We start from the raw sequence: 13,379 nt of genomic DNA on the forward strand, positions 1-13,379 counted from the left end.
ACGTTCAAAGTAGCCTTTTGGCTTTGATAGGACGCCTCGAGATTGACGAAGGGAGTTTTTCTATTTTTGTAGTGGAAGCAGAGCGCGTCTGTTTCGGGGTCGTGATAGGCGCTGGTTTTGTTGCTATCTCAGGGTTGGCAATTTTTGAAAGCAACGGGTTGGGTGTTCGTGTCGTAGTGCGAAAGACAGAAAATCAGTGACTCGCTTCTGCACGGTCGTACAGTAAAGCAGCTTTCTCTCTTCCGTATCCACCGACAGATTCTCGCTCATAGTGCTTGGCCGGACGCCCAGTCGAATATCAACTTTTGACTTCAGAGTAAGGCAGATGGGACGCTGGGCTGCAGACGACTTTTGCAGCTTCGACGTCGTGACCATGCACCCGTCGGCTTCACGTCATATGTTTGCGGTTTTGGTAAAGTGTCGCAGCACCGGCAGACAGGGAATTCCGAGCTTCATTACCACCACTTGCTTTCTGCAGTAGCCGCAGTCAGCGCCTCTCTGTCTACATGCAAAGCCACGTCTTTTCTATGTGTCATCAATCAACGTTTTCAGTCAGCAGATTCTACTATAGTATTAACGGCACTTCAGTCAAAGTAGAGTCCACAGCACGTTTGCTGTAGTCAGACTAGGAATACTGTCGAGTTTTCTTAGCAAACCAGCAACAGTTACTGTTCATATTCGTGACTTTTATACAATTCGCCATCCTAATATTCCGCGTCAACATCCAAGTTTTTAATTCTGTCCTTGTGCAATTAAATCTTTTTACTAATCTCTTTTTGGTTCGTGATCCTAACTTAACTTCCTTTCCAAGCCCGCATATTTTAGACACACTAAAACATAATTTCTTTAGAAATTGTATCTATAGAAATTAGCTACCTTATCAGTGAATGTAAGAAGGCCAAAATTAGAGTTCGGTAACCTTTGCGCCACAGTATCAGCGTGCATCCTCTTGAGGTGCTGGATGTAAATCTCTTCTCTTTTTGACAATGACGAATGTAAAATAATCGGCACCTAATAAGACCTACCACAGGATAACTTCCAATGTTAGAACGCGTTTGCACCGTGTTTGAATACGTACCACAAGGGGTGCGCATGTAGAACTCGATTAAAGAAGCAGAATAAAACTTTTTGAGTTGGTGCATCAGACAAACTCCCATTTCCTTCTCTAAGTTAACTACAAGACGAATGATGTGACACTGGATGTGTAGCGTACCTTTTGCGCTACCCTGTATATGCCGGATCAGTGTTCAACCAGATGTCAGTAAGTAGGTAATATTGTTTTGAATACATACCGAGGATGGAGCAAAGAAGACTCTCTAAAGCGATTACAACATATCGACTTCAAGTTGAAAAAAGATACAGGTGGATCGCACAGACAGTGACTCGAATGACTCGAAAAGAGAAATAGGCTGGACGTGCCTGCTGATGCTTAGATGAGTTAGGCAGTCGGGTTTCGGGCAGCTGTTCCTCGGTTGGACAGAAGTGGAGGAAACGCGGCGGCGCCTTGAGGAAGATGCTAGCACGGGAAGGGCCGGCCTTGTCCAGTTTGCCCTTGGAGCCCTCCAGGTGGCTGGCAGGTTGCCGGTGCCGGCAGCTGCTCCTCACCGCTCGCTGCTCCTCGCACCTGGAGCCGCAGACGCAGCCGCAGCTGCACGCCGGCAGCCTAGCCTCGGACCCTGCGCTCGGATACTCTCTCGTCTTCTCGCTTTCACTGACGCTGCCCCTAAATACTCGGTCATCGTGTATTACCGTCATATACAATTGAGCATAAGAGAAAAGACCGGCCATTAGGAGACACGTGCAATCCAACTGCCAGATTTAGTTATCTAGGTGGCTTTGCAGGTAAATAATGTTGATTCAAACTGTAAGTCGAGCAGTCGCTTTGTTATGTAAACTGTGGCGTTTATATCAGGTGAAAACGTAACGGGCGTCACCGCCCCGTCACGCGAAACATTTTCGGCGAGATTGTTTGAATGTTACCTTAAGTGGGCGGCGAGATCACGCGATCGCCTGACCGAGTGCAACTCGCTTCTCTAACACGATTTGATGTTTAATTACTCTTGCCTCGCTATGTTACACTGATAGGATCTACATCTAAACTCCGCAAGTCATCTTACGTAGTGTGGCGGGGACACATCGCACCCCTTCCCTGTTCCAGTCGCGAATGAGTGCGATGACGATAAATCTCCGAATGAGCAGTAATCTATCTGTTTTGCTCGTCGTAGTTATTTCGCGGGTACAAGGGGCAGTCAAATGAAAACCGAACACCCGCCACAACGGGACTATGCAATGGTTCCATTCAAAAGTAATCGATGCCGCGTAATGTAATGTTTACTGTTTCCTGTTCAAATGGCTCTGAGCACTATGGGACTCAACATCTTAGGTCATAAGTCCCCTAGAACTTAGAACTACTTAAACCTAACTAACCTAAGCACATCACACACACCCATGCCCGAGGCAGGATTCGAACCTGTGACCGTAGCAGTCCCGCGGTTCCGGACTGCAGCGCCAGAACCGCTAGACCACCGCGGCCGGCTTACTATTTCCTGTACATCCGTAAATGTGTCAAGCTGACAATGTATTGAATAATGCAGAAAATCAATAACGATATACATTAAATGTGTTCTGTACCAGGAATCGTTCGGAATAGGGCATATGTCCATCGGAAATTTTTTGCTTCAAGTGATCGTTCCTTTCAGATCCCTGAATATTTACGTTTACTCCTGAGGCACTCTGTGTTTTAAGCCACGCGGGGAAGCCGAGCAGTCTCGAGCGCCTTGTCACGGTTCGCGCGGCTCCCCCCGTTGGAGGTTCGAGTCCTTCCTCAGGCATCGGTGTGTGTGTGTGTGTGTTGTTCTTAGCGCAAGTTAATTTCAGTTAAGTTGTGTATAAGCCTACCGATCGATGATCTACATCTAAACATAGGACCATATCACCACCACCACTGTATTTTATACAATGATGCAGTACAACACCCAGACGAATGTTAATCATCTTCTGATACAAACGGGTTATCGTTTAAAGTTGTATTAGTTCATATTTTAAAACTAAACGCCGCCATCAGGTGCAGAGGACCGCACGATGCCGACCGGTCGCGTAGTCGTTCTCCGCCACATGTCGACATTCGGATGCGATACGATAGGATCAACACACCGCTGCTTCGGTCGTTTACAGCTTTATAGACTTTGGATCCGATACTTCTCATTTAAATAGATCCTAAATTTGAACCAAGAGGCTGAAAGGACTCTGTTCCATTACTCCTACCAAAGGAAAATCCGCTAGAATACCAGTAATTGAACCCAGGTCCTCCGCAAAATGGTCAAACGCGCTGACCACTTATGTACGGAGGCGAAAAGGTCATACTTTACCTTCTATAATACATAGGTGTTTTTTAACGTTTTAAAAACGCGTGGCAAATACACACTACTGCATGTAAATTTTCCCTATGTCATATTGTTCGCACTGCAATTCTCTTGCTAAATAAGTTTCAAAGCCATCTAGGTGTCCGAATTGCATTCACTGTACATTCAATTTTGGTTAAAATATTGCCTTATGAACTGGCCCAATAATCTGTAATGGCGGATTACCCTCGCACCTTGTTAAAACGATAACCTTGTGATAACCTTCAGCGTCGCTCAGAACGGTATTGGTTCTCTAACAGCTGGCTCTCCCCTCTCCATATAGGTTTAACAAAGTAGCTAATAGAGGAAGCTAAACAGCACGTGGCAAACTACATCAGCCTCAGGCGGATGGTCTTCAGAGAGGGGGTGAAATTGAGCGTGGCGAATTGATGACGAGGTTAAGCGAACTCAGTGACGACAGCCGAGCTCGTCCGCATTTTTATAGCGTACCAGCGATAGGGCGGAGCTTGTCATGTACACTTGCCACAATAACAAAAGGAAAGAAAAAAGCAGAAAAAGTTAAATGGAGTAAATCTTTCTTTGGGAGCTGAACGCCTCATAGACAGCGGGATCGCAGATATCTGACAGCAACATGGCCTGTGGAATGCGCAGTATGTATTAATGCCAATGGAAATTGCAAATTCGAGAAAGTATTGCCAACGGTGCGAGCCCATTGAATAAACTATGTGATCAAAAGTATCCGGACACCCCCAAAAAACATATGTTTTTCGTATTTGGTGCATTGTGTTGCCAGCTACTGCCAGGTTCTGCATATCAGCGACCACAGTAGTCATTAGACATCTCGAGAGAGCAGAACGGGGCACTCCGTGGAACTCATGGACTTCGGACGTGGTCAGGTGATCAGGTGTCACTTCTGTCATACGTCTGTATGCGACATTTCCACACTCCTAAACATCAATAGGTCCACTGTTCCCGATGTGATAGTGAAGTGGAAACGTGAAGGGATGCGTACAGCACAAGAGCGTACAGGCCGACCTCGTCTGTTGGCTGGTAGAGACCGTTGACAGTTGAAGAGGGTCGTAATGTGTAATAGGCAGACATCTATCCAGACCATCACACAGGAATTCCAAATTGCATCAGGATCCCCTGCAAGTTAGGCGGGAGGTGAGAAAACTTGGATTTCGAGCGGCTGCTCATAAGCCACACATCACGCCGGTAAATGCCAAACGACGCCTCGCTTGGTGTAAGGAAAATAAACATTGCGCGATTGAACAGTCGGAAGACGTTGCGTGGAGTGACTAATCACGGAACACAGTGTGGCGATCCGATGGGAGGATGTGGGTCTGGAGAATGCCCGGTGAACATCATCTGCCAGCGTGTGTAGTGCCAACAGTAAAATTTGGAGGCGATGTTGCTATGATGTGGTCGTGCTTTTCATGGAGAGGGCTTGCACCCCTTGTTGTTTTGCGTTGCACTATCACAGCACAGGCCTACATTGATGTTTTAAGCACTTTCTTGCTTCCCACCGTTGAAGAGCAACTCGGGGATAGCGATTGCATCTTTCAACACGATCGAGCACCTGTTCATAGCCGGCCGCGGTGGTCTCGCGGTTCTAGGCGCGCAGTCCGGAACCGTGCGACTGCTACGGTCGCAGGTTCGAATCCTGCCTCGGGCATGGATGTGTGTGATGTCCTTAGGTTAGTTAGGTTTAAGTAGTTCTAAGTTCTAGGGGACTGATGACCACAGCAGTTGAGTCCCATAGTGCTCAGAGCCATTTTGAACCTGTTCATAATGCACAGCTTGTGGCAGAGTGCTTGCACCACAATAACATCCCTTTAATGGGCTGGCCTGCACAGAGTCCTGATCTGAATCGTATAGAACACGTTTGGGAAGTTTCGGTACGTGGGACTTCGTGCCAGGCCTCACCGACCGACATCGATTACTCTCCTCAGTGCAGCACTCCGTGATGAATGGGCTGCCATTCCCAAAGAAACCTTGCAACACTTTACTGAACGTATGCCTGCGAAGGTGGAAGCTGTCATCAAGGGTAAGGATGGGTAACACCATATTGAATTCAAGGCGTTACCGATGGGGGGCGCCACGAACTTGTAAGTCATTTTCAGCCACGTGTCCGGATACTTCTGATCAAATAATGTAACACCTGGTGGCATTGCGTGCTCACGACGAATAACCGGGGCAGTGATGAATGGGGAAAATTTCCAGTATTGATACTGGCCTCAGATGGGGAAATCCGACGACACGAGCAACTTTGATTATTATGGGTCAGCACATGGGAACTACCATCTCGGAAATGGCGAAGCAGATCGGCTGTTCGTGTGCTACTATCGTGAGTCTCTATGGAAAGTGGCTGAATGACTGTGAAACCTGAGTATCCGACAACGTGGTGGACGTCAAAGCGTAATCACAGAACGTGGAGGAAGGGGGCTCGCCCGCTCTGTAAATCAGGACTGGCGACGATCTGTAGCAGGTCTGACGACACAGTGTTGTGCTAATCCAGGCACGTTTGTTTCGGAGCATATCGTTAAGGGCACGTTATGCAACACGGGGCTTCGCAACAGACAATGTGCTCCCATGTTGATTGCAGTAGGTGCGTTTTCATTGTATTTAAGTCCTTTTTGTAGCAGAATTACTTCATGTTTTGTGAGTTGTGAACACATTCAACTGTCCGGCGTCTTGTTTTCGGATCCTGTAAACAGTAACACTGTGAAATTTTCCAAGTGCAATTTTTCACAATGAAGATAATGGGGAAATCAAGAAAAGTAAGTAATACATACTGCGCGCTTGCGTGCGAGCGCACACACACACACACACACACACACACACACACACACACACACAAGCCTCCTACTTAGAGTAAAATAAAACATACTTTTTCCCAGTCGCATATTATATTTTGGATGTAAATAACTTTCTACATTAAGTCTTCTATTGCTACAGATGACAGCCTGTGAAAGAAAAACCACTGAAACAGAAAAATCATGGTCGAGATTCGAGATTAGACCTCGGACCAATGGAAACGTGTCACCTGGACGGATGAACGTCGTTCTTTGCTACACCAGGTCGACAGCCGCGTGCGGACACTTCCTAAACCAGGTAAACGGCTGCTGGTAACTTGCACCAGGCCACTGACGTTGCCTGTTGGGGGCTGCACTATGCTATAGGGAACATTCACCTCGGCTTCCATGTGGTCTGTGCTAGTGATCAAAAGCACTGTGGCAGCTGTGATCTACGTAAACATAATTGCGGACCACCTGCAACCCTTCGTTGAAAATGTTCAAATGTGTGTGAAATCTTATGGGACTTAACTGCTACGGTCATCAGTCCCTAAGCTTACACACTAGTTAACCTAAATTATCCTAAGGACAAACACACACACCGATGCCCGAGGGAGGACTCGAACCTCCGCCAGGACTGCAATCCTTCGTGCTTGATGTCTTCCCAACAGTGGTGGCATCTTCCAGCAGGATAACTGTCTGTGTCACAAGTCCAGAATCGTGCTACTACTGTGGTTTGAGGAGCATCATAGTCAAATCACGTTGATGCCTTGCCCACCGAATGTGCATGATTAAGCCCGATGGGACACATCTGGGATGCTATGAGACGCTAACTCAGCGCCCACAAACCAGTGGTCCGTGATTTACGGGAATTGTTTCACCTGTGGGAAGACATCTGGTGCAACATACTAGGACTGATGATATTTTTAAAAATATGTGGAATCCGATATACTGCTATTTTAAATTATTTCACTATCGGCCCACTGTGTGTCGAAAGAATCATCGATACATCGATAAATCGACGGGAAAAGGTATCGACTGCACATTGTGAATATATTGCATGTATTAGAGCAGTATTTTTAACTATCGATTTATTATTAGGTACTCCGTACATCAACAAGCCTATGTATCCCCTTAGAGAAAGAATTGAAAGGAAAACTATGTACTTTCATGCTTGGCGATAACGACTTTGCCAACAATAGAGACTGCATGTAAGTGGCAGAATAAAAGATGTCTGATGGGTCCGTCGTTCGGTTTCGTCGCATATCGGATTTGTCTGAAACACGTCATGTCGACGACCCTGTTTCTTCATTTGTGCGAACGCCAGCGACATAGTAGTTATAGTGTCAAAATTTGCGTGGTAAGTTAAACCTTGCAAATTCTGCTGGTAGCGCCGACCGCCGATTACGTTAGCATATCCCCTCGCACGTCTCCGTCAAACGAAAAGACCAATCTTGTAAATTAGATTTTTGTTCATCAGTTACAGGAACTGATTTTGAAGAATGCCGATGTGAAGAAATAGCACACTATTTTTTAACACAACTGGTGCGCTATTTCTTCACATCGGAAATCTTGTTATTCCATTCATACCGCCACCCTCAAGTGCTTCACACAGTCAGAGAGAGAGAGAGAGAGATTGGACGTGATGAAAGCTCAAAAAGTGGAAAGACTCTTTCACACACAGCAATTTCAAAAGAACAATTTAAAATATTTACCGAAAACTGCGAAAAATATAGTATACAACAAAAATATCGGCACTCGATATTGCACTTTCCTTATCGATATATCAATGAAAATAATATCGCCGATGTACATCGATATTCTATAGATAAATACCGATATGTTCGTATTTTAACAACATCCTTCTTACATACCTCTAGAACCCTACTAAGGACCTGTCAAATACATACCACGCAGAATCGCTGCTGTATTGCGCTCCAGACGTGTATCACAATGCTATTAAGCAGGTGATCACAATGTTTTGGCCCAAGAATTTTTTGGATGGATTCCACCTTGACGAAACTCAAATTTTTCTTATTTTTACCCAGTCACATTTTGGTGAAGTTACAGCATGATCAGATTTTCTTTCTTGTCTTCTTTCTGTTAAATAACAGGAAGATTGCTCTGTACTATCTGTACATACAGTATTTTTAGTTCTTAGAAAAACGTTTTTACAAAATTGATAACAGACAAAAGTTTGTGTATATATCTTGTTACCACAGGCTGTGGTAGTTCCGTGTTTTGCGTTACAGTAGTTTTCTTTCACAGACTGTCATCTATAGCCACAGGGGACTTAATGTAGAAAGTTATTTACATCCAAAATTTATGGTTCAAAATGGTTCAAATGGCTCTGAGCACTATGGGACTTAACATCTGAGGTCATCAGTCCCCTTGAACTTAGAACTACTTAAACCTAAGTAACCTATGGACATCACACACATCCATGCCTGAGGCAGGATTCGAACCTGCGACCGTAGCGGTCGAGCGGTTCCAGACTGAAGCGCCTAGAACCGCTCGGCCATACCGGCGGGCTCAAAATTTATGACTGGGGAAACTTGTAGTTAGTTTTATTTTATTCAGAGTGGAAGATTTGTGTGTGTGTGTGTGTGTGTGTGTGTGTGTATGCGCACTATGTATTCCCTTACTTTTCCTGATTTCTCCAGTATCTTCACTGTAAGAAATTGCACCAATTGGAAACTTTCACTGTGCCACTGTTTACAAGATCCGAAAACAAGATGGCGGATAGGTGAATGTGTTCTGGGAGGGAGTTTAGAGTCTTTATGCTTTGAGAGATGTATCTGACGCAACGATAATCAAACACATTTTTTTACACAAAATAACACCGTTCAACATCGGAATAGAAAGCAAATAAACCACAGAGTCTATAAACAACTCGTCAACCTTACTGACATACGATCCACAAAACAAGAAATAAACACCTAAATACAATGAATACGCAAACATTACACACAAGACAGTGTTATCAGGGACAGTGAAGCCTTAATAAAATAACAAGAAAAGAACAGTAACTTCAATGTAGGTCTCACAAGATAGTTAAATCATAAGAAATCAGATGCATAGTACAGGAAAGCGAAATAAACATTCAGGTTTGTTTCCATCAGATAATGTCATTGTAGTATAATGTGCGATTTTATTTACAGTGACTTATTATGAATTGGATGTAATTTGCATGTAAATTTACGTTTTACAATCCGATGTATTCGTGATCTGCTTTTAATTTATGTTTTAGTGCCTGATTCATTAACTCTTTTATTCATGTAGCACTTAAGACAGGTACACAGTAGCTGAAATCGATCTACAATAAACAGGCTTAAAAAGTTTATGACCGATGTTGCCCTTCCTCGTATCTCGGAAGAGAAACATTGTCAGGAACAAAAAATGAAGAAGATAAAACGTTCAGAAAAATAATAAATAAGTTAAAAACAACGGGCCTCTCATCACAAAAACAGGCAAGAGGATCACTATGATAATATTGAAACAGGAGAAATACAATAACAAGATTTTGCAGAAGAAGCAAAAGCAATGTCGTTGCATGTGGGAGAGAAACAAGCGAATCACTTTGCAGCATCAAAGCTGGTCGGTAAAAGGCATCAAAGGTTCAACAGATGAATGCAACAGAAAAGGACGGAGATAGTACAGTTCCCGAAGTACCGTTCGCCACACACCGCCAGGCTGTTCGTAGAGTATAGATGTAGCTGTTAGCAATACAAGACAGCGAGACGAAGACAAGTCAGTTTCACGCCCTCATAGAGAACAGGGTTGCGCTGTGTCAGGCATTCGCGCGACTTCACAGTCCAAATGTTTACTCGTAGATAATGGAAATCGGGGAATAGTTAAGGCAGGTTCTTCGTGACTCAAACGCTGAATATTGTCGCCACTTCCAAGCTTCGTACATCAACATGCACATTTAGTGGATGTGTGCTCGATTTTACAGCGATAGGTTTGATGCAGCTATATTTGACCGAAAGTTGCGACCTTCAGAGCAGTGTTCGGAAATGTAGCTGGAGCTGGTGTTACTCTTATAGGATAGAATTGTACTTGATCTGATAGTGAATAGTTACAAGGAGAACGTGCTAGACAAAGAAGTGAACTTGTTACGAATATACTACATTGTTTCTGTCGAATCTTAACAACCCCGTACTTTTGGAATCGGAGAATATTCCACAACTTAGTCATCAGAGTAAACGATTATGTTAAACCAGTTCATAAGGCCTACTCCGTATTGGAGACAGCAGCCAAAGATGCTGTGACACTTACGGTTAGCCAGCTAACGCTTGGCAGTAGCTCTTGGACAGTGTGTCAAACGTTCTGATAGAATTAATGCCACAACTCTGACGTTTAATCACCTTAAATCGTAATCACAGTTCGCTGAGACCTCACGATAAACACTGCATTAACGCCCACTTCATTCACCGAAAAGTTAGCTCTCGTTAGTCATGCAACTCACTCGCTCACAAAGCCACCTCTTAAGCAGAATGACAAATTTCAAATCACTCACGGAGCTATTTGTCAGCGTGCAATTACCAACAACTTACAATTTCTAAATGCTTTCCACATTCTCTGCACCGATGGCCTCTTGTAGCTCGGACGGGAACTGACAACTTCCAGGGCCTCGTCTGTAGCGCCCAGAGATTATCAGCAATCATGTGCATTACCGGAAACGCCCACACATCCGTCGGGGAGAAGACAGTTGCGTGGTTCTGTTTATATTGCATGCTCCACTCTTCCTGGTCTGTTGAATTAAAAATCTTTTCTCGAAAAGAATCGATACTCTACTCTTCTCCCACAAAGCCTCAGCTTATTTGAATGTCTACCGTTGTCTTTTAGCCGGCCGCGGTGGTCTCGCGGTTCTAAGCGCTCAGTCCGGATCCGCGCGACTGCTACGGTCGCAGGTTCGAATCCTGCCTCGGGCATGGATGTGTGTGATGTCCTTAGGTTAGTTAGGTTTAAGTGGTTCTAAGTTCTGACCACGGATGTTAAGTCCCATAGTGCTCAGAGCCATTTTTGTCTTTTAGAATGAAACGGCGAAACTTAGACAATCATAAGATTTCTTATCTTTCTGTACAGTCTCCCATAATTTTAGAAAACGTTGAATGTAAAAGGATGATACTGTGGTAACTAATTCTTAGTGGATTTATCAGGTTAGCACGTCATGTGACCATACGATGGCATAAACATTATGTTACTACATAGCTGGTCAACAACGGTAGATAAATCGGATACATCTCTTTCGACATGTCGTACATATTGACACCTCCTTCACTAATTTTTATCGTCTGCAACTTTTAAGAGACGCTGTCTTCCACTTTAGTGTTCAGTCTATATGTCAAATAAGCAATGAAGGAAATAAAGAAGATATTCGAGAGCGGGATTAAAATTTAGAGTTAAAGAATATGAATGATAAGATTCACTGATGACATTGCTATCCTCAGTGAAAGTGAAGAAGAATTACAGGACATGTTGTACGGAATGAACAGTTTACAGGATATGGACCGAGGGTAAACCGAAGAAAGACGAAAGTAAAAAGCAGTAGCAGAAATGAGAGCAGCGATAAACTTAACATCAAAATCGATGACCAAGAAGTAGGGACAAGACTGTAGGGAAGACAGACTGAAATTTACTCAACAAGAAATTGACGACGTAGGGTGCAAGTGCTACTCTGAAATGAAGGGATTGGCACAGGAAAGCAGCATCAAACCAGTCAGTAGACTGCAATGAATCAGCTTTGAGCGACTGTAAAACTAGCGTTCATGTAAAATGTAGCCAGTTCGAAACGAAGTGTGAAAGAATTTTCATAGCCGGAAACTGGCTGGCAAAGAACGAAGAAATGAGAGTTTAAACGCCTTAACTATCAGATGTCTTGCATTAAAATGTGAACATTTCTCCAGTTTCTTCAGTGTGATCGTCTAGTAGACTGCGTAGTTGGGTTCAAATGGCTCTGAGCGCTATGGGACTTAACTTATAAGGTCATCAGTCCCCTAGAACTTAGAACTACTTAAACCTAACTAACCTAAGGACATCACACACATCCATGCCCGAGACAGGATTCGAACGTGCGACCGTAGCGGTCGCGCGGTTCCAGACTGTAGCGCCTAGAACCGCTCGGCCACCCCGGCCGGCCGTAGTTGTGGGTCGAGCTGTTGATGAGGGGGGCTGGGTACGGAAACTGGTAATCCCCTCATGCAGACTTGGTAGATCATAGCGTAAGCAGCAGGGGCATGAAACTCAGCTTCCTGGCTCAGTACCTGGTACGTGTTTTCTCACATCAATCTTCTACATGTTACGACATTTAGCTTTCCTACCACTAAGGTCATCTTTCCCGTGGAAGAAACAACCCTTCAGCAAATAGTACATTGAAAATTTGTTGTTGCACGGAAAAAGTCTTCTACTTCTTAGAAGCGTCAATCCTTCAGGGTATTTGACCTGCTCCCTTAATATCTCACTGTAGTATGAATGCAGTCTTAGTAGTACAAATTTCGTCTCTTTTTTCCTGATATATATCCGTAGTTAGGGATCCAGCTATGGATGGCGGTCTGGATAGGGAGATAGATGGCCCTCTCAGGCAAACTTGGTAGACCATAGTGTAAGTATCAGAGTCATTGAAGTCGGATGGACGTAGAACTGAGAATGAGTTGTTTGGCGGCACTACCAATGTTTTAGTTGTTACTTGCCCTCCTATCGATGTTGACATCAATTCTTAGTAGGCAGAGCGACAAAAAATTCTTTAAAACGATTAAAATAGTACGAAGAAAAACTATACTGCCATGAGGACCAGAAGACCACGAGTTACCGACCGTTACTGCCCGCAACATCGCCTACAACTCAAGTCACGTGATATTCCTGACAATCGGATTCCGTGTCAGGGGGCATGTGGCCAGCAAACTACTTTCCCGGCCGTTGTAGGCTTTCCAGACCTTGGGAAAACTGCTTCTCATTCAATTAGCTCCTCAGGAGGCAAACATTACCGAAATCAATCGGCAGACTGCAAGCGCATGTGAGAATGGCTCGGTGCCATCGCCCGAACATTCAGTGTTAGGTTGGCAGAGCTACAAGGTGGATCCTCCCCCACCCACACAACTCACCAGATCTCAGTCCACGCGACTTCAACCTCATTCCACAACTGATGAAACCATTCACACACTGCCGTACCAATTCAATCCACATCGTGGAATTCTCATGTTGTCGCATTACCGCAAGATAC

The 13,379-nt window shown here is 44.4% G+C and overlaps 1 protein-coding gene across 3 annotated transcripts in view; it reads right to left on the reverse strand.

Annotated features, from left to right (window-relative positions):
* LOC126253516 (neurotactin) overlaps positions 1–13,379 on the reverse strand; it is a 281,622-nt gene that overhangs the window by 195,862 nt on the left and 72,381 nt on the right. Inside the window, exon 1 of one of the 3 annotated variants that reach the window (XM_049954890.1) lies at positions 10,714–10,761. The exons of 1 other annotated variant lie outside the window; for it this stretch is intronic. In XM_049954890.1, coding sequence (XP_049810847.1) covers positions 10,714–10,735 — 22 coding nt within the window. In that variant the 5' untranslated portion in view covers positions 10,736–10,761. Of the gene's footprint in view, positions 1–5,747; positions 5,825–10,713; positions 10,762–13,379 lie in introns of those variants that run through there. One more of the 3 variants, XM_049954892.1, reaches the window with a different exon arrangement.

Source organism: Schistocerca nitens, chromosome 4 (genome assembly GCF_023898315.1).
Source record: "Schistocerca nitens isolate TAMUIC-IGC-003100 chromosome 4, iqSchNite1.1, whole genome shotgun sequence".
Lineage (NCBI taxonomy): Eukaryota > Metazoa > Arthropoda > Insecta > Orthoptera > Acrididae > Schistocerca > Schistocerca nitens.